Raw genomic sequence first — 21,928 nt, forward strand, 5'->3', positions numbered from 1 at the left:
TGCCGACAGGTGCGGGTTATTATGCTAGGTCCTGCAGGCACACTGTTCACTGAAGATGAATCATCTCTCCAGTTAGTTAGCTGCCTACTTCTGACTGCTCATTCTCTGTCTCTTCCATGGTATCCTTTCCCCCTGCTCTTTTGCTTAAATCCTGGTGGTCCTCAAGGTGTCATTCTTAGCCTTCTTCCCTTCTTACTAATTGTTCTCTCTCCTCCCACAGTGACTATCCACATCTGTATACTGCTGAATACCTCTAATGTCTATCCCACTCCCCTAAACCCAGGGTGCCAAGACCCATTTACCCCATTGCCTACTGGACTTTTCATTTGGATGTCCTATATATGTTCAAAATCTATGTTCAACATTTCCTTCCAAACCCATTCTTCTGGCCAAGTTTCAAGTCTCCATAGATTTTTAGAATAGTTTTAAAAGTAGAGATTCTGGAACCAGACTGCTGGCTTCAATTCTCACCCTACATTAGCTGTGTGACCTTAAACAAATTATTAGATCTCTGTATCTCAGTTTCCTCATATGTGAAAGGGGGATGATAATACTAGTACATATTTTACAGTGTTGTTGAGCAGATTAAATAAGCTAATATATTTAAAGACTCAGATCAGTGTCTGGCACATGGCAAGGCCCTGTAATTGTCCGTTGCTACTATTATTGTCAAAATTAGAGCTTGGACCTCATTTTTGTTCCTCATTCTCACATTCACCAAGTCCAATTACTTGGTCTCCTTAATGTCTCTCACTCCTCACTGCTACATTTGATGCCCAAGATTAAGGGTTAGAAAACTCTTTCTGTTAAGGGTCAAATCTGCTGTAGTAGAATTGTTTAGAAACTCTTAACAACACTAAATGATTGAGTGTGACTTCATTCCCATAAAACTTTATTTATGTACACTGAAATTTGAATGTCATATAAATTTTATGTATTCTGAAATATTATTTATTTATTTTTGTGGTGGTGGGGATTGAACCCAGGGCCTTGTGCATGCAAGGCAAGCACTCTACCAACTGAGCTATATTCCAAGCCCATAACTTTATTTAATTTATTTATTTTTATGTGGTGCTGAGGATCAAACCCAAGGCTTTGCACGTGCTAGGCGAGCACTCTCCTGGTGAGCTACAATTTATTTATCGTGGTGCTGGAAATTAATTATTTTTATTTTTAAAAACCATTTAGGGGGGCTGGGGATGTGGCTCAAGCGGTAGCACACTTGGCCTGGCATGCACAGGTTGCTGGGTTCGATCCTCAACACCACATAAAAATAAAATAAAGATAGTGTGTCCACCTAAAACTAAAAAATAAATTTAAAAAAATTAGATGTGTGGACACATACATCTTTAAAAAAAATAAAACATTTAGGGCTGGAGGTTAGCTCAGTGATACAGCACCATCATGTCAAAAGCACTCCCAGTGCCATTAAAATATAATAATAATACAAACAAAACAAAACAACAACAACAAAAAACCCTACCATTTAAAAATGTAAAAAAAGTTATTATTTCTTGAGCCATAGAAAGATAGGCAAGGTGCCAGATTTGGCTTTGGACTGTAATTAGCCAATTCCTGGCAAGATCTTTTTTTTTTTTTTTTTTGGTATCAGAAATTGAACCCAGGGGCACTTACCAGTGAGGCACATCCCCAGCCCTTTTTTGTGCTTAGGGCCTTGTTAAGTTGCTGAGGCTGGCTTATGAACTTGCTATCCTCCTGTCTCAGCCTCCCTAGCAGGTGGTATTACACCTGTCACTATTCAGCCAGGCACAAGATCATCTTTGATCTTTCCTAATTGGTCTTCTAATTTCCAATCTCCCCTTGATCCCCAACTTATTTTCTGTGAAACTTCATTGTCTTCAGGACAACCCTTCTGATGTTGATAAGGTTCTTTGTAATCTGATCTGTTTATTACTCCAGTCTCATATATCATCATTTCCCTTCTTCTACTGTGCATTTATCAACCACATGATAAAATTTCCCAGATATCTAAGCTTCTTCCTCCAGGTGTTTCTATATGTTCTTCCTGCTCTTCCTCTGTTTCTCTTACCTGTTCATCTACTCACATTTTATATGTTACTTCCTCCATATTTTCCTGAGCCCTGATATCTGGTTAGATATCCCTTCTTAAGTTTTCACAGAATTAAAGTACTTATTGCATTGCATTATTGGTGCCTATTTATTTCTGTCTTAGCTGTCAGACTGAAACTCTTGACACTGTCTTTAGTGTATCCCTCCATCCATATATCTACTATGTATCCATAGCACCAGTGCTGAAAACACAGAGATGACTCACTATATTAAGCATCAGGGAAATTATTACTATCCCCATTTTATGAATGAGAAAACTAAGACTCAGAGAGCTTGAATATTTTCCCCAAATCTACACAGTAATTATCAGAATACAGATTTGCTCAGGTTTGATCCACTGCTCCGTTTCAGTACTAATGAGGACAATTTGGTCTTGCTAAGTTGCCCAGCTAGTCTCCAACCTGGAATCTTCCTGCCTCAGCCTACTGAGTTGCTGGGATTATAGGCATGTGCTACCATGCCCAGTGAAGACAATTTTTGAATCTTCACCGTCCAGGAATGTATACATAGATATTTTTAGATATCCTATTTTATCTGAGTGATGTATCCTTTTAAAATTATCCCTGCAATCCCTTTTTTTTTAAAGTTTTTATTAGTGCACTATAGTCATACATAATAGGGGGTCCATTTTGACATATTCATAAATGCTCCAGTCACACCTGCAATCCATTTTTAGGTGTCTAATCTGCTTCCTCTCTCATTTGATATAGTAGTAATTCCAAACTTTTCATTACTCATTTGATGGACTCTTTCTCATTATTTTCTTTGATAGTGAAATGTTAAAACAGTCAAATTTAGACCTGAGGCTACTTTTGTTCTACTAGTTTAATTCAACCTGTGTGACCAGGGGACTATCTCAGTCATGTAGTGCTAGCTCTGGTGAGTATGTTGGAGACTGTAAGGCCTGTGATCCTAAGGTGTACACAGGCCATATAGAACAAGTGGGAGTTGTAAAGAAATATAAATTGTCCTAAGAGATTTTTAGAGACTGGAGAAATTGATATTCCTAGGGGCAAATGGGCTGTGTTCCAAAAATTCAATTTTAAATTGACTATTTAGAATGCAGAACACATTTTCCCTTAGAAACAATGCTATCAATAATTGCAGTTATTTTTCTAGGAAAGTTCACACAAACTAGTTTAACACATAATGTAGCAGAAATATCTGCTAAGACATTTTAGATCTGCATTGAGAACATCCTAAATCTTTACCACTCTGAATTATAAATAAGCTGCGTACATAGCTGCCACCCCAACTAGACTGTGAACTCTTTGAGGGCTAGAAACTGTTGAATTATTCATTTCTGCATTCTGAATGCCTGGCATATAACTGGCAATAAATGTTGGTTGCATAAATGAATGGACAAATTTAATAGGCATTTGAATAGTGTGGAAAGCATCTTAGGAAATGAAAACAGTAACATTTAGTGGGTACCTTAATATGAGTCTGCCACTGTGCAAGGTGGATAGCCAATAAAGCAAAGTACTTGGTTAAGGCTAGAATTAGGGATGAAGAAGCTAAAAGCAGTTTTAATATCTGAGTAGTAAAATAAATGGGTGTTGGGGTTGCTAAATGTTGAAACGAATGGATAGGTATACTGTTTTTGAAAAATGTCATAGGAAAACTATCCGGAAGAATTGATATGAAAAGGGAAGTGGTTCTTGGGGGCTCAACGACTGAGGGGAGGGGTATGACCACAGCTGAAAGAGCAGAGGACGGAGGAGGAAGTTTGGTAAGTCAGAGAGTAACGGTCAGGAAAGAACAGAAGGATGCATTTGGTTTTCTGTTCCCTATAAACAAATATTAATTTGGCTGGGTGCAATGACACATGTCTATGATTCCAAATACTCAGGATGCTGAGGCAGGAGGATCACAAGGGCAGCCAGAGCAATTTAGGGGAGTTCTGTCTCAAAAGAAATAAAAAGGGTTAAGAATGTAGCTCAGTGATAGATTACTCTTGAATTCAATCCCTAGTACCACACACACACACACACACACACAATATTGTTAATTAGATTGATTGCCTTCCACAACTACAGTAGATTAAGTATTTGATTAAATTTGGTTGTCTGTGATCCAAGCCTGCTCAGGAGGTTGAGGTAGGAGGATTGCAAATTCAAGGTCAGCCTGAGAAATTTGGTGAGACCTTCTACAATTTAATTTAGAAAGAATCTGTCTCAAGCAACAATGCCAACAACAAAACAAAGGAAGCAAACAAACAAAAACCCAAGAATTGGGGATTAGCTCAGGTAAAGAACTTGCTTAGCATGAATTGAACCAAGGCCCTGGGTTCAATCCCAGCCCTGGGGTGTGGTGGGGTGGAGAATAAAGAATTGGTTAGGATGGGTATATGTCAATGGGTGGAAGTGGTAGTCAAGGAGAATGCAATTAGGGAAGATAGGAGAGGAAAAATCATCTCTAGATAGTTTTTGGTGGAAGAAGAAAAAGAACAGAGGAAGGAGAGTGAAAAAGGATGAGAAAGGAAGGCAAAAGGCTGTTTCTTAATTTTGTAAAGGGCTCCTCAGAAAGTTCCTCTGATTTAGGGCCAGGCTGGCCTTTGTTCTTTGAAAGCATAACTATGACTACATTTTCAGTATTTACTTCATTGCCCCTGAAGTGCTAGAATGCAATCAATAAATACTAGTGGACTGATATTCTGAGTGTTTCAAATCAATCCACACTTTGGGTTTTATTAAGGACCTTAGAATTGACATTGATCAAGCCAAAGTAAGAACTGTCTTTAAATTTTTAAGCCATCTTAAGTCTTTCCCTGAGAAAAAAGTGTTCATTTGTCCACACCCATCACACCATGTGCTGCAGTGGTGGTTTTACCAACATTATCACATCTCTAGTAATCATCCTCTCCATAATTACTCAAGTCCCATTTTTTGTCAGACTCTCGACTAGGCAGTGAGAATAAAAGGCAAAGATGGAGAAAACAGATATGATGGGAGGACATGAGGGCTAAACCAACAATTGCAGCGAGTGTGAGCTCAGTGAAAGAGGCAAGCACTTGGTGACCTCAGAGGAGAGGAGAGGAAAGCTTTAATTCAAAATGGTGTGAATTGGGGCTGGGGATGTGGCTCAAGCAGTAGCGCGCTCGCCTGGCATGCGTTTGGCCCGGGTTTGATCCTCAGCACCACATACAAAGATGTTGTGTCCGCCAAGAACTAAAATAAACATTAAAAAAAAAAAAAAAAAACCCCAAATGGTGTGAATATACTTTGTATACAACCAGAGATAAGAAAATTTGTGCTCTATATGTGTAATATGAATTGTAATGCATTCCACTATCATATATAAATTTTAAAAAATTAATAAGAAAATGGATCTACAGGAAATAAGAAAAACAAGTATTCCCAGAATCCCACTATCTAGAAAAAAATTAATACTATGTTGTACATCTTTGCAGACTACACCAAGATATTTAGTTCTTCAAAAATGTTTCTGCCTCACTCTACAGACAGCAGCAAGTGTCTCCTCTAGTATCAATATGTAGATGCCACTATGTAGCTGTTAACTGCAAGTTTAGCTTAAGTTAAGGAATTCCATAAGTTAAGGAATCTGGGGGGAACATTGAACTTAATTACTGCTAATTTTGAAATGTCTTCGTAATAGTAGCTTTGGCACAGATGCAGCACTATGGAAGGCTAGAAGATGGGGTCACACTTATCTATTTTCTATGGAAACTGTTTGAATATTTGTTTTATATGGATTTTCATTCACTTTTCAAACAAGTTACTAAAGAGTGCCCCCTCAGCTGTCCAGCAAGCATTTGTAGCTTGTACATGGCAGAATGGGCCAAAAGCATAATGTTGCGACTGGTTTTGAAAATGGCGGCTTGGGAGGCTGAGACAGGAGAATCTGAAGTTCAAAGTCAGCCTCAGCAACTGGGAGGCAGTAAGTAACTCCGTGAGACACTGTCTCTAAATCAAATACAGAATAGGGTTGGGGGTGTGACTCAGTGGTGGAGTACCCCTGAGTTCAATCCTTAGTACCAAAAAAAAAAAAAAAAAAAAAAAGAAAGAAAGAAAGAAAAAAAATTATCTTGAAATAATAATAATAAAAAAAGTTTCTGTAAATTAGGACTTTATAATACATTACTTTGTAATGTATTAGGGGGCTGGGGTTGTGGCTCAGCGGTAGAGCACTTGCCTCTTACATGTGAGACCCTGGGTTCGATCCTCAGCATCACATAAAAATAAATAAACAAAATAAAGATATTGTACCCATGTATAACTAAAAAAATATTTTTTAAAAAAGTAATGTATTAGATTGGGCATGGTGGCACACACCTGTAATCCATGCTTCTCAGGAGGCTCAGACAATAGGATCCCATGTTCAAGGCTAGCCTAAGGCAACTTAGTGAGAGAGACACTGTCTCAAAAAAAAAAAAAAAAAAAAAAAAGCAAGGGGTGGGGGAGGGGGGAGGCTAGGAATGTAGTGGTAGAGTGGTAGAGCACTTGCCTAACATTTGTAAGGCCTTAGTTCAATCCCCTGTACTGGGGGAAAAAAAAAAAGGTATTATGAACCTCTTTCCATCTCAATAAACATATTTCCATTGTTTTTTAGCTATATAATATTCCACTTTATAAATATATTATGATGTAGACTATTTTCAAATTGGAAATTTGGATTGATTCTACTTTTTAAAAATAGAAACAAAAACCATGACATGTGAACAACATAATGACAACTCTTATTCATAGATCTGTGTTTCCCAAACAGTGTGCAAAGATGCCCCTATAACACCACAGAGAACTTGCAGAAAAGCTGCATCCTTTTGAGGGGAATACAGAAACATCTGACATCTGTTGGGATGCTTTATGAGCTATTAGCTCCAGGTAGTTCACATATTCAACACTAGATCAATGAGGTCACAGCTTTGTAAAGTTGGGTTTTTGCTGGTGCTGTAATAGTGAGCTTTGTACAAAGTAATACAAAAAAGAGTAAGAAAACATCTCTAGTCGTCTTAGGCTTCAAATCTTTAAGGGAGAGACTATCTTACTTCACCCCCAACTCCCAAATCTGCTACAGGGCTCTGTGAAAGCATGTTAACAAAAAGAAAAAAAACCCTTTCCTCAAGGGTTTCTAAGGCAAGATTGAAAATAATGACAGGCTATAGTCAAGTATATATATATACTTGAGGTTGCCGGACAAAATTCAGAATGCTCAGTTGAATTTAAATTTTACAAGTCAAGGTTCATATATTTTTCTCCCATATGTGGAAGCCAGAGAGAAAAAAGTGTGTGTGCGGGAGGGGATCTCATGAAAATAGAAGGAAGACAGAGTACAGGAAGGGGATCAGATAGGGGGAGATGGGGAGGAAAATAGAAGATACAGGGGAATGAAATGGAGCAAATTATATTATTATATTGTGTGCATGTATGAATGTATAACAATGAATACCACTATTATGTATAATTATACTGCATCACCAAAAAATTACCAAAAAACTTAAATTTCAGATAAACAATGAATCATTGGGCTGGGGATGTGGCTCAAGTGGTAGCGCTCGGCCCGGGGTCGATCCTCAGCACACATACAAACAAAGATGTTGTGTCCGCCGATAACTAAAAAATAAATATTAAAAGATTTTAAAAAAACAAAAACAAAAACAAAAACAATGAATCATTATTTTAAAGTAACTATTTCCAAATTTTGCATGGGGTGTATCCATACTATAAAAAGTTGTTCATTGTTTGAGATGAAAATTGTACCTGAGTGTCAAGAAGAACCTAAGGAAACATAACCACCAAGTGTAATGTGATATATTGGGTGGTATCCTGGGATAGGAAGAGGACATTAGGGAAAGACTGAAGAAATACAGATTTTTATGAATAATATTGTATTACTATTATTTTACTAATTGTGACAAATACACCATAATAATATGTTAATAATAGGGGAAATTGGGACTTAGGATAAATAAGAACTATCTGTATAATTCAAAATATGAAAAATTTATTTTATCTTTTTTTGGGGTGCTGGGGATTGAACTCAACCACTGAGCAACATCCCCAGCCCAATTTTGTGTTTTATTTAGAGACAGGGTCTCACTGAGTTGCTAATTGCCTTGTTGTTGCTGAGGCTGGTTTTGGACTGGACATCCTCCTGCCTCAGCCTCCCAAGCAGATGAGAGTACAGGCGTGAACCACCTCGACCAGCATGAATAATTTACCTTTAAGTTGATAGTTAAGGGATTTGTGTATGATTTTGCCTAAATATTTGAACCAAACACTATTTTCCATAAACAACTCATTTGTTTTCCTTTTTAAACAAGGCTCAAGTAAGCTAATAATTATTAGAAGGGAATATAATCTTCAAGATGTATTGCCCTTAAATACCATAATTTTATCACCAATTGCAACCAATTTCAGAAGCTAAAAAGGAACTCCCCCCCCTTTCCCCACACACAGTAACCATCAATAGAATTATCTCAATTTGGGGTGTACATATCATTTCAAGAGTTTTCTTAAAACGTCCAGTTATGAGAAAATTGGCAGGTTAATGTCCTGCAAGTAACCACTTGCCTAGAGTGACTGCTAATTTGTGCTGCTTGGATGGAAAACAGTGCTGATTATTTTACCCTCCACGTTGCTCCTCTAGGGGAGAACCTGTGTGTTATGGGAGAAGACCTTAAGAGTCTGGAATAAAAATAGAACTGTATAACGGTTTTATTCGAAGATGAGTTTAGAAAAGATCTTATAAAAAAAATTGGCAGGTGGAGCCTTTAAAAATGAGAGTTAATTTTAGAATACTTGCCTGTTTCTATATACAAGACTACCAAATATATTTCCCACAGCTTATTCTGTCTTGTTGCTATACAAAATCAGAAAGATTCTTATTTCTTAATACTTAAGAGCTGATAATATGCTAGGCCTTGTAAAAAAAAAATCAGCATTCAGATGCTAATGAAATCACATCTCAGGGGTTGTATGGGTTCCCTTGACCTTAATTCTCATTTGTAAAGTAGAAAGTCCCCCAAACTAACATGTACACCACATTTACATATGACACACACGTGTATATACACAAGTGGACAAAAGATTGGCACACCATCATACATTTCACTTTGCAAACGTGCAGGGCATCTACTATGTGCAAAAAAAAAAAAATTATGCTGAAGAGCCTTGCTGTGTCCAGAGACAAGAAATGGTTCTTATGCTCTGTTTCTAGGTGTGCCACGCAAAAAAGGTTTTGTACTTTAAGAAGGGAGAAGAATCATATGGTAAGTTGTACTTTTATTTATTTCCCAATGTCCGTGGTCTCTTGTTTTTGATAAAGGAAATTGTGTCTTAAAAGACACGCTGTGAAGGATTTGGACCCCCTTCTACAGCAAAGCCATATATTCAACACATTTATTCACATACAAGGGAGTCGTTTTGTTTTGAAAACTCGGCTGCCCCCAAAGCGGCTCGGCGCGGTCGGAAAGGCCCGAGGCCCTGAGGCCCCAGCCGCAGGGCTCACAGACCCCCAGCGACCGCCTTCCGGTGCGCGAGAGGCCGCCGGCCCAGGCAGCGCCGTGCCCTGGGCCCCGACGCGCGTTCCGGGAGAAAGGCCGCGAGGGCGGGGCTTGGGGTTGTGCGAGGCTATTTCCTCATACAGTGATCAGTCAGTACCAGAGGCCGCGTGGGGGCCGGTGCGGAGCGCCACATGGCGTGACCCAGCCGGGCCTTGCCGTTGGCGGACACTGAGGCAGTGTAATGCGGGAAGCGTATGGTCCACACGGGGGAAGGAAGTGCCAGCTAACGAATATTTCACCACAGCCCACACGCCTAGGAGAGGGAATTTGAGAGCGCGTGGGGGAGGGGCGGAGAGAGCAGGCAGCTCAAAAGAGCATGCTCCGTTTTAAGAGCCGTAAGTGTAGAGCCAGGCATGCGCAGTGAGCCTAGGGTGGGCTGGCGTGAGCGGGCTAATGTGTTTATCCGGTTCTCTGGGTGGGCGGTCAAAGCGCACGCGTAAGGGCGAAAGGCGGTGAGTCGACTGGTGGGTTGCGCATGCGCCGAGAGCCGGTAGCTCGGGCGGGCGTGGAGGGGGTTCTTAGAGGAGAAGCAGGGGAAAAGGGAAGCGAAGGGAAAGGGAAGGGCGGGGGGAGGGGTGAGAGTGTGCTCTGCGCATGCGTGCGAGCGCTAGCGACGACGGCGGCGGGGGAGTCTCGGGGATGACAGTGGCTTTGCCCGTTGGGGTAACGGTCGTCGTCGCCGGCCGGGCCTGAGGCGCCGTACAGCCCGCGGGATCCATTACGGCCGTAGCATCCCGGGCCCTGCCGAGCTAGAGCGGCGCGTGAAGTCGGGGTGAGGGCGGCGAGGCGCGGGGGAGGGGCCTGCAGCGGGGCCTTGCCGTGTGCGCTGGGCGGCGGCGGGGCCTGGCGGTGTGAACGCTCGCCTGTGCCTCTGCCGGACGGGCTGCGCTGCGGGCGGCGGCGGCCGTGCTTAGCGGAGGAGTCATCTGTGTGTGCGGCGCCGAAAAGATGGCCGGGCAGTGAGGGGGCGGCGCTTGCGCCTGGTGACCCCGGAGTGTGCGACTGAGGAGCTAGGGGCGCCGCCGCGGCCCGCCGGGCCTGCTCCCCGCCCCCTCCCGCCCGCCGGCGGCGGCCCGCGCACTTCCTCCCCGGCCCTCCCCTCTCGGGCGGGGGCCTCTCCGGCCCGCCTCACCACTCCAAGGAACTGCGGGCTGCAACCGCGGGGCGGAGAGCCAGGGCGCAGTCTGGGCCCCGCGTCCGATATGGCGAGAGCGGCGGCGGCGTCCGCCTGCCGCAGCAGAAACCTCCGCCGCCGTCGCGGCTTCCTGCACTAGATCGAGGAAGCCGACGCCCGAGCCTTCGCCCTTGCCGTCGCCACTGCCTCCGCGTCGGGCGCTGCAATGGAGTAAGCGGCCCCGCCGCCCGGGAGAAGCGTGCCGCCCCTCGGACCCGGCCGGGCCTGCTCTGCGCCCGCCAGCACGCCTTGAAATGCATCTCGAGCTAAGGCCGCCCGCCGAGCCGCGGGGCTAGACTGAGCGCCGCGTTCTGCGCTCCGCCGCCGCTCCGGACGAACTCGAACGCTGGTCTCGCGCTCGCTCGCTTGCTTTCTTCCTTTTTTTTTTTTTTTTTTTTTTTGGTCTGGAAGTCTCAGGGACGGAGGAGGGGCGCCAAGGCCCCATGTGTGGGAGGATTGCTTCAGCTCCACAAACTTGCGCGGATTTTCGTTACTTCTTTGGTCTGTGGTTCTGCTCTGATTTCTTCCGAATTGTTGCAAATTCGCCATTGTTCCCTGGCTGCTCACAAAGTTTGATCCGGAATTTCTTTTCAACCGGGAGCCACTGGTGTCGAAGTGTCTGCAATGAACCCCGTGAATGCTACTGCTCTCTACATTTCTGCGAGCCGCCTAGTGCTCAACTACGACCCCGGAGACCCCAAGGCGTTTACAGAGATTAACAGGCTCTTGCCTTACTTCCGACAGTCTCTCTCGTGCTGTGTTTGCGGTGAGATGCTTTTTATTGTTCCTCTTTCAATGCGTGTTTTAAAAAACCTCCTGGGCAGGGATAACATGAATGGTTTGACTACATGGTAGTTTGATTTAAGCTTTTGTTATTTGTGCGGTAGTGTACGGTCATTAGTTTTGAAACTCTCCGAGGGACTTTTGCCTAGCGTTCCAGAAAGGCAGAGAACCCTTTCAAAACCTCTTTGTACGGCGACCTTAACGTTCTGAACCGGTTAATTCTCCTTAGTTCATCCGGTGATTGACGATTTAAATGGGGCTAAGATATGCATGCACAATGCCAGTTTTTTAAAACCTTTGCTGCAGGAACTGATTTGAGTACTTACCGTGGTTAAACGTGGTTAAACACGGTTAAAACATGCACATGTGGCATGTTTGCATTTCCCCAAGCTGGCGTTTTGTGAAGGTGGTGGTATAATCTGATGCACCCATGGCCAGATAACTCTGGGAAACTTTCCCCCCAGGTCCTTCAACAAATGCTTTGAGTCAGGGAAGATAGATAGTGCTCTTTAAGTGCTGCTTAGGTGATGTGATTTTTACTAATTGTTTCTTATTTTGTTAATTTAGTATATCATGGCCTGGTAGAGAGTTATTTTAGACGTTGTTGTTCAAAAGTGTTAACTCGTGGTGGGTTGGATACCGTTTAATTGAAATGCCTCAAATGGGGGGATAATTTGTGTTAACTGTGCGTGTATTATTATGTACATGCTTTGTAAAAAATCTAGAATGAAATGTTGATGCAAAGGAAAGCATGAATAGACTCCAAATTTTTACGTTTTTGTCAGTCCACTTGTGTAGTCAAGTTTAGGCATTTTCAGGTTTCCACTTCATTTAAAATTGGTAAAGGAGAATAATTTCTTAATAGTGACTTAAGGAGTAAATAGTATTCATTTGAGAGTCATCCAGCATTTTTTTGTGTAGCCTTGGGGCAAGATATTGAAGGGGCGCAGAAGAGGTGGATATTTGTACTTTTTGTGTGTCAGATACTTTACCTCATAGACTGAGGAAGTTGTGGTTAAGCTTAGTTATGACAGGTAATGGATTTTAACGTCTTCATAGTGAAGGAGTCACCCAGGACAAATCTCTTAACTGCCCTGAGCCTCAGTTTCTTGATGTGCAAGATGAGAACTTTGGGCTAGATTCAGAGTTTCTTTGCAATTTAAAATTTACAAAGGGCAGTATAATATGGAGAATTTGCTAGGTTGCACAGTACCGTTCTCCCCACTTTCATCCCCCCCTGCTTTTTGTAGTGCTGGGAATGAAACCCAGCGGCATACTAGACAGGCACTCTGCTACTGAGTTACATCCCCAGCCCTCCCCTTACTTTTATAGAGTGCTTCTTTTTATGCTGTAGCTTTTGGTGGTTTGAGAAGTCAGGAGATAGAGCTGTCCTAGTTTCCTTCTCCACAGACATTCTGTCTCTTTTTTAAGGAGGGTAATGGTGCTGCTGTGGTAAAGTAAGAGAAAGAGTGTAGGGCAGTCCCCTCTATCCTGCTGAAACAGCTGTACTGAGTATTGTCATCAGGCGACACTTGCAGATCTGGTAGGTCTTCGTTTTACTAGGTGGATGAGATAGATATTTGTTATTTTAAATTTTTTTCCAGGGGCTGGGGATGTGGCTCAAGCGGTAGCGCGCTCGCCTGGCATGCGTGCGGCCCGGGTTCGATCCTCAGCACCACATACAAACAAAGATGTTGTATCCGCTGATAACTAAAATAAAATAAATATTTAAAAAAAATTTTTTTTCCAGTAGCTTCAGGTTAGTGGTGGTCTAATTGAATATTTTCCCAGATTCTAACTTGTATTTTAAAAAGTGACTTTAAGCTGGGCTTGATGGTGCATGCCTGTAATCCCAGCAATTTTGGAGGTTGAGGCAGGAAGATCACAAGTTGCAGGCCATCCTGGGCAATTTAGCAAGACCTCTTACGGTAAAAAACACAAAGTGGGCTGGGGATTTAGCTCAATTGTAGAGCGTTGGCTCTGGATTCAGTCTCCAGTATGGGCGACAGGGCCCAGGAGGGGGTGTTAAATATGAAGCTACATTTAAAAAGAAGTCCAACTTCAGCTTTTAAAAAAAACATTCACGGTGAGGAGAATTTTTTCTGACATCAGAGCTTTGTCAGAAATTGGGTAAAGGCCTCTTGTTCAAGCCTCCCTCCTCATCATCCTATGGAAGAGATTCATGAATTTTAGTCTCCCTTATAATTGAGTGGCATGAAATTTTAGTAATGTAAATATAAGTTCAGGCCCCCCCCCCCCGTGTCTGTGCTTATCAAGAAAGAAGAAAAAAATGTTTAGTTGAATTTAGTTCTGTCATTAAATTTGTAATTTGTACCAGGTTCTGCCCTAAGCCTTTTTTTTTTTTTTTTTTTTTGTGGCTCAAAAGCATGAACTCATTAATGTAAGGCTTGCATGTGCATTCTTATCTCATAAGAATAATAAACATGTAAAAATAAAGTTTCAATCTATTTTGGTTCTGTAGGGAGTTTATTCAACAGGTCCTCTAGTGTTTGACTTAGTCCTACCTTTTCAGTTTTGTATTCAAGTATGCTCTCATATAATTTCTCTTTCAGCCACATGTCTTTGCCTTTTCAAACATCCTTTATATCTTCCTCCTCTTTGCCTTTCCATTGTTGCTTGAAGTTTCTTTTTCCTAAAACATACTCCTTTTCTCTAAAGGTCTAATTCATCAACTCCCTTCCTTGCTCCCTCCAGCAAAGGCTTGTCTCCTTGTCCCCTGAACCTCTTTTGTAACCCTTTGTTACATTCATAAGGTACTTATAAAATTCCTTTCAATGCAGTTTTTCTATGTATCTGATTTTTCTGGTGTATTTAATAAGCCTAGGGAAAGAACATTTTTATGCTCCTGCTTTACCCTCTCCTGTCTGGTGACTTGGCGTAAAGTTTTCTACCTTCAGCCCTTCCAGTACTGGAGAATGAATCCAGGGCAAGATTTTTTTTTTTTTTGAATTATGTCCCCACCCTTTTTTTGGTTTTTGTTTTTGTTTTTGTTTTTGAGAAAGGGTTTTGCTAAGTTGCCCAGGTTGATGCCTCAACCTCCTAAGTCTCTGGGATTACAGGCATGCATAACTATATTTGATGGTATGTAAGTTTTTATAGACAGAGGAAAAAGTGAAAGGAAGTGAGGGAAGATAAAAGGCCTAATAAACATTTTGCAGTTAGGCTCAAGTCTTGACTTTTCTATTTACTGTGTAGGCAAGTGAATTTTAACTTTTGCCTCAGTTTCCTTTATTTGCTGTATGTTTATATCTCCAAGTTTGTGTTATATGTAAACTTATTAATGGCTTGAAACAAAGTTTTAAATTCATAAGAACAAATCTACAGATTCAATGACTGGCACTACTAAGTGCTTACCCCACCTTTGCATAGAAGTAGAGGAAGGTGGAAGCAGGTGAGGGAAGAGACTGCACTGTCAGGTCAATTATTGTCAAAGCTAGATACTCACTGGAATTACAGGTTTTTGTTATCCTTGTTCTTTGAAATGTTAATTAGCTGATTATCACTGTTTGCTTTTCAACTGTATACATTCAAACCTTTGGAAGCTTCTAGCAAATTGGGATAGCAGTGCTCTAGAGAATTATTGTTCTTTCTAGGTCACATAAACAGTGACCAGAACAATCATTATGGGTACCTTTTTTAAGTGTTAGTTACTTATTCCTCTTCTAAATGTTGGACTTGCTTATCAAGAAGTTAGAATTTCTTTTCCTTTAATGGGGTGAGAATTGATAAATTATGCCCTAGGGATTTTAGATTTTCATTTAACTTTTAAGTTGATATGTAGAGTCAAGTCCTGTTAGAAGAAAAATTTGGAGTCCTATAAATCATTTTGGTCAGATATCTTAGGTACATGAATATTTTCCTAGTGTTTTAGTTAGATGCAAAGTGATTTTGGTTTTGAATTTATTGAATAGTTGTGAACCTGTTACACCTATAATTCTTTATTTTTTGGGTACCAGGGATTGAACTCTCAACTACTGAGCCACATCCCCAGTCCTATGTTGTATTTTATTTAGAGATGGGGTCTCACTGAGTTGCTTAGCGCCTTGCCATTGCTGAGGCTGGCTTTGAACTCACCATCCTCTGTCTCAGCTTCCCGATCAGCGTGCCTTGCCATGTAATTTTTCACATACAAAATGGGGAAGGGACTGGAGGTTGTTTTCTGTTGACGTAGTATGCTATTTGGTGACTAGCTTTTTGTTTGCATGTTTAGGACTTAAAAACATCATCTTTTCATTTTTACTGCTATTCTTACCTTCTGCTGAAAGGTAGGTGGTTCCTTGAGGGTGGGACCTTCCTTGGCTCACCATTGTACCCATTTCTGTTAGTGTTGGCTTAACATTTCTATTTGTTGAAAGGGTAAGTACTTGTCCCATTGAAATGAGAATTTTTCAGTATCATTGGAGTACTAAGAGCATGCTTTCAGAATAAGGAATAGCTTTTAAAATTAAATAGATATAGCTTTATTAATGACTTTTTCCCCTCATTTTACTATTGTAAAAAGCATTGTGGATCTACGTTGAATTAGTAGAATAGTCATGCAGAGATCTTTAAGTTCTAGAATTCTGATTTTTCTCTTAGCAAATTCTTTGCTTTGTGCCTGACAAACAATAATCTATAAATAGTCTTCTAATATGTAATTTGAAGGTATAACCTCAAGTGACTTATTTTAAACTATATTTCTTTTAGATGGAAGCTAAATTAAAGACCATTTGAATAATCGCATATTAATGTTTTTGTTCATTTTTCTCAAGCATAAGATCATTTTATTCTTAAAATTTTCTTGTTCTTTTAAATCACTTTTTTGTGTGTGTGTGGTAAATACACAACATTTACCATTTTCATTTGATATATATATATCCTTATATATGTAGTATATTTTTATATACTGTGAAGTAGATCACTAGACCTTTTTCATCTTGCAAATATGAAACTCTAAACCCATTAGCAACAACTGTCCATTTCCCACTATGTCCAGACTGATAATCACCATCCTGATTTGTTTTTAAAAATTTGACAACTTAGGTTCTTCATATAAATGGAATCAAATAGTTTTTTTTTTAAAGGCTTATTTCATTAGTATTATGTCATTAAGGACATAATCAGGATTTTCGCCCCCCCCCCTTTAAAAATATTTTTTAGTATAGGTGGACACAATATCTTTATTTTACTTTATGTAGTGCTGAGGATTGAACCCAGTGCCTCATGCATGCTAGGTGAGCCACAACCCCAGTCCTAGGATTTCCCTTTAAAAAAAGTTTTATTTTGAGATAGGGTGTTGCTAAGCTGCTCAGGGCCTTGCTAAATTGCTGAGACTGGCTTTGAACTTGATCCTGTCTCAATTGCTGAGATTATAGGCATGTACCACCACACCTGGTTCAGACTCTGTCAGACTTCTAAAAAAAAAAAAAATTCTTCTGGATTTTAACAGTATGTTATTGGAGCTTGAGAGAGTGGTAAGGTGCTAAGAAGAAGTTGCAGGTTAGATAGGAATTAGAATGGATGAAGTGTAGATCTGTAGAGAATGAAGAGAAGGATGGGACAGTGTTGAATAATTTGGTGCCTGGGATTGAGGTTGGTGAGGCAGTGTTACCGGGACATATGGTTAATACAAGACATACTCTTAAATTTTTGTTTTATGTCCGTCCCTGGAAATTGCTTTTTATTATTTATTTATTTTTGATGGTGCTGGGGATTGAATCCAGGGCCTTGTGCATGCAAGACAAGCACTCTACCAACTGAGCTATGTTCTAGAAATTCTTTTTTTTTTTTTTTTTTTTAAAGAGAGAGTGAGAGATGGAGGGGGAGAGAGAGAATTTTTTTTTTTTTTTAAATATTTATTTCTTAGTTTTCGGCGGACACAACATCTTTGTATGTGGTGCTGAGGATCGAACCTGGGCCTCACGCATGCCAGGCGAGCGCGTTACTGCTTGAGCCACATCCCCAGCCCCTGGAAATTCTTTTTAAAATAATCTTATATACTATTTGTTATTGCAATACAACATATCTTCTGAAGTTGTGCTTGGGCTTGTGGTTCTCAGTCTCAAATTGCTTTGAACATCTATTCTTCCCCTTCTTTACACTGCTTATTTTCTTTGTGTGCGTCAAGAACATGCTATCACTAAGTTGTTAATGATTTAGCACAGTTGACTCTTAGGATGTTTATTTGGTAATGTTTATATATGAATAATTTAAATTTATTTCTGTGAGTTATGATGTATTGCTTTTTTTTCGGGAGGTACCAGGGATTGAAGTAAGGGGCACTCCACCACTGAGCCATATCCCCAGCCCTTTTTTTTTTTTGTATATATTTTAGAGACAGGATCTTACCAAGTTGTATAGTGCCTTGCTTTTTCTGAGCCTGGCTTTAAACTCAACATCCTCCTGCCTCAGCCTCCTAAGCTGCTGGGATTACAGGTGTGCACCACCATACCTGCATGATATACTTTCTAAATTTTATCTTTATCTTAAAAAGCAGCATTGAAAAATCTTTATTATAATTTCTCTTAATTTTTTTTTGTGTCCAGCAGCCATTTTTGACTTTTTCATAGTCATTTAGTTTCTGTTACTATGCCCCCACCCCCTTTTAAAAAAGAGAAGGCTCTTGGGGGCTAGGGCTGCAGCACAATGGCAGAGTGCTTGCCTGGCACATGTGAGGCATTGGGTTTGATCCTTAGCACCACATAAAAATAAACAAATAAAGGCATGCTGTCTATCTGCAACTACCAAAAAAAAAAAAAAGGGGGCTCTTTCTGGTTTTATTGTCAAGAAATGAATTTTGATTTTTTTCATGTTAACTACTACTTATCTGGATAGTTATCTTTTGCTTACTCTTACTTAGTTGCAGGGTTTTCATTCATTGTCTTCCAATTTCAGCAACCTTCCTGGATCTTTGCAGTTTGGTGTCTATGGCTTTTTTATTCCCCCTAAAACTTTTTAGTTGTAGTTGGACACAACACCTTTATTTTACTTATTTACTTTTATGTGGTGCTGAGGATTGAACCTGGGGTCTTTCATGTGCTAGCCAAGCGCTCCACTGCTGAGCCACAACCCCAGCCCATCTCAGGGTTTTTTCCCAAGCATAGCCAGTGCATTTTTGTGTGTGCTCTTAGTTGTATAGCAGTTAGTGTACATTTTTGAAGAATATATACATATACATATTTTTAGTTGTAGATTGTCCATTTTCTTTATTGCTATAGCCCACAGAAAAATGATGCATTTAAAATGTTGTCTAGTCTCATATATGGATATAAAGTATGCTTTCTGGCAAAGTTGGGTGATTGTAAAAATTGTGTAACAGTTAAAGGCATGCAGAAAGTGGGATTAGAGGATGCAGTGTGTAACCTAAAAGTATTTGATCTATGAATCTTCATGGACACTATCAAATTTTGATGTACTGAATTTTGGGGCTCTGGCCTTATATAATCTGGGGATCAAGGTTTAGAAGACAAGATTCAAATTAAGGCTCCTTTACCCCTGTTCATTGTATTGGGGATTGAACCCAGAGGTGCTCTACCACTGAACTGTGTCCCCAGTCTTTTTAATCTTTTTAGATGGGGTCTTGCTAATTTGCTCAGGTTGACCTAGAACTTGCCATCCTTGGCCTCCCTAGTAGCTGGGATTGATTATAGGTATGCTAAGGCTTTCTCTGATGAATTTCTGTATCTCCTTTATAGTTAATGAATTGTACAGCCTGTGACTGAACATCTTCAGCTTTTGACATAGGGTGTGAATGTAGCACCTAGTAGCTGTGAGGTCTCTCGGGTCTTTTCATGGTGTCATTTGGCTTATTCAATTTTTTATATAGGCCTTGCTAGGAGGATGTGACTAGATTATTCTTCATGGTGGAAAATTTAGTTTTCTGGAACAATTTAAAAAGCCTTTGATAAAATTTGGTCTCCAACTGTGGAAGACTTTTTATATCTTTTCTGAGATGGTAAGCATCACTCAGTTCCTATTCTGGCATATAGTTTCACTTTTCTCTAAAAAGTGTGGATTTGGCCTGGCATGGTGGTGCGCATCTCTAATCCTAGTGGCTAAAAAGGACTAGGGGGTGCTGTGATTGTGGCTCAGTGGTAGAGTGCTTGCCTAACATGCGTGAGGCCCTGGGTTTAATTCTCAGCACCACGCATAAATAAAAAAATAAAATAAAAGTCCACTGATGACTAAAGAAAATATAGGGGGAGGCTGGGGATGTGGCTTAGTGGTTAAATACCCCTGGGTTCAGTCCCTGGTACCAAAAAAAAAAAAAAAAAGAAAAAAATAATTTTTCCACCTACGTCCGTAGTATTTTAGATATGGACAGATATAATTATTCACATTGGTGACTTGGACAAATTATTTTTCTGTTTTACTTATAAGAAAATATTGGGCTCCGGATGTGGCTCAGTGGTAGTGCGCTCGCCTGGCATGCGTTAGGCACTGGGTTCAATCCTCAGCACCACATAAAAGAAAATAAAGATATTGTGTCCACCTAAAACTAAAAAATAAATATTAAAAAAGAAAATGTTGGGGCTGGGGATGTGGCTCAAGCGGTAGCGCGCTCGCCTGGCATGCGTGCGGCCCAGGTTCGATCCTCAGCACCACATACAAACAAAGATGTTGTATCCGCCGAGCCCTAGAAAATAAATATAAAAAAAAAAAAGGGAAAAAGTGTTTTAAAAAAAAAAATGTTGGAGGGCTGGGATTGTGGCTCAATGGTAGAGAGCACTTGCCTTGCATGTGTGAGGCACTGGGTTCGATCCTCAGCACCACATAAAAATAAATAAAACAAAGGTATTATGTTTATCTACAACTAAAAATATTTAAAAAAAAAAAAAGAAAAAAGATGTTGTTGGAGTAGAACAGAAACCAGGTGCAGTGGTGTGCACCTGTAATCCCAGCTACTGGAGAGACTGAGGTAGAGGGATTACCTGAATGCAGCTGAATGCAGGAGTTTAGGGCCAATCTGGGCAACAGAGCAACACCCTGTCTCGTAAAAATAAAACAAATATCTCCAGAAATTTCGTTGTGAATTTGACTTAAAAAAATAAAAACATTTATTTTTTAGTTGTAATTGAACATAATACCTTTATTTTATTTATTTATTGTTACATGGTGCTGAGGATCAAATCCAGGGCCTCGCACGTGCTAGGTAAGTGCTCTACTGATGAGCCACTACCCCAGCCCACTTTTTTTTTTTAAATATGTTTTTAGTTGTAGATGGACCTTTATTTTTTTACTTATTTATTTTTATGTTGTGCCAAAGATCAAACCCAGTGCCTCACACATGCTAGGCAAATACTTTACCACTGAGCTATAGCCCCAGCCCCTTCACTAAACTTTAAAGATTGATTAAAAGTTTACCAAGTTAATTAATGGTCCTTGTTTCAAAATCTAGAATTCACATAAAAATCCAGATTTGGGGTGCCTTCTGGAAAATTGTCAGGTCTTGCATCAGTGGGTGACATTTTCTCATGGTATAGCATTATTGGCTAGAGTTGAGTTTTTTCCCCCTGAGTTTTAGGAGTGAGTTCTCTAGTTTGCCCTTGGTCATAGATAACTAGTTTTTGTTATAATTCTCCTTTACTGGATTCCCCCTGTAAAGAATTTGGCTTTTAATTCTGATCAATCAATGGAGTATTTATGAAAGTCTTTTCTTGTGCTCTGGACACTATTTAGAGCCATAGGATTCTAATATTAAGAACTTGGATTATGTTTTGAAACCTTACCTAGAGAAGGATTAGTTTGTCAGTCAGAGAATAGTTGTTGGTGCACAGTGTTTCTGGTCAGTTGCAACAGTTTGATTGGTCAGATCCGTTATCTTAGTTTTGTCAGTTGTTGAAAGTGCTATTGAAATCTAAGCATAGTTTTGGTTTTGTCAGCTTCTCTTCAGAGTTTTATCAGCTTTTGCTTCATGTATTTTGAAGTTATTGTTAGGTGTATAAAACATTTTTGAACATATAGAATATAGTCGTGATTTTCTTGCCTGCTAATTCTGTCATCTGTTGCATTTCTGGGTTTGATTTTGCTTTTTTCTGCTGCTTATGGATTATGTTGTCTTTCTTTGGATGTCTGTCTAATTTTGATTGAATATCAGATATTGTTTTGTTGGGAAAAATTCTTTGTTGTATATTCTTGAAGCTTTGTTTTGGGATGAGATTAAGTTATTTAGAGACTCTTAAAATTTATATTTTACAGTGTTGGGAATTGGACCTGGTGGCACTCTGTACCACTGAACTCAATTTCCAACCCTTCTTAATTAAAAAAAAAAAAAAAAAAATTGAAGCAGGTTTTTAACAAGTTATGCATGCTGGCCTGGAGCTTATGCTCCTCCTGCTTTGGCCTCCCTAGTATCT

At 40.2% G+C, this 21,928-nt stretch overlaps 1 protein-coding gene across 2 annotated transcripts in view; it reads left to right on the plus strand.

Moving 5' to 3' along the window:
* Window positions 1-9,724: 9,724 nt before the first annotated feature.
* Msl2 (MSL complex subunit 2) overlaps window positions 9,725-21,928 on the plus strand; it is a 35,057-nt gene continuing 22,853 nt past the window's right edge. Inside the window, exon 1 of one of the 2 annotated variants that reach the window (XM_076868174.2) lies at window positions 9,725-10,068. Coding sequence is in view for 1 of the 2 variants with exons in the window: in XM_076868172.2 (XP_076724287.1) it covers window positions 11,415-11,556 (142 nt within the window). In the remaining variant the exon portion in view is untranslated. Of the gene's footprint in view, window positions 10,069-10,218; window positions 11,557-21,928 lie in introns of those variants that run through there. The other variant, XM_076868172.2, reaches the window with a different exon arrangement.

The sequence above is a fragment of the Callospermophilus lateralis genome, chromosome 10 (genome assembly GCF_048772815.1).
Source record: "Callospermophilus lateralis isolate mCalLat2 chromosome 10, mCalLat2.hap1, whole genome shotgun sequence".
NCBI lineage: Eukaryota > Metazoa > Chordata > Mammalia > Rodentia > Sciuridae > Callospermophilus > Callospermophilus lateralis.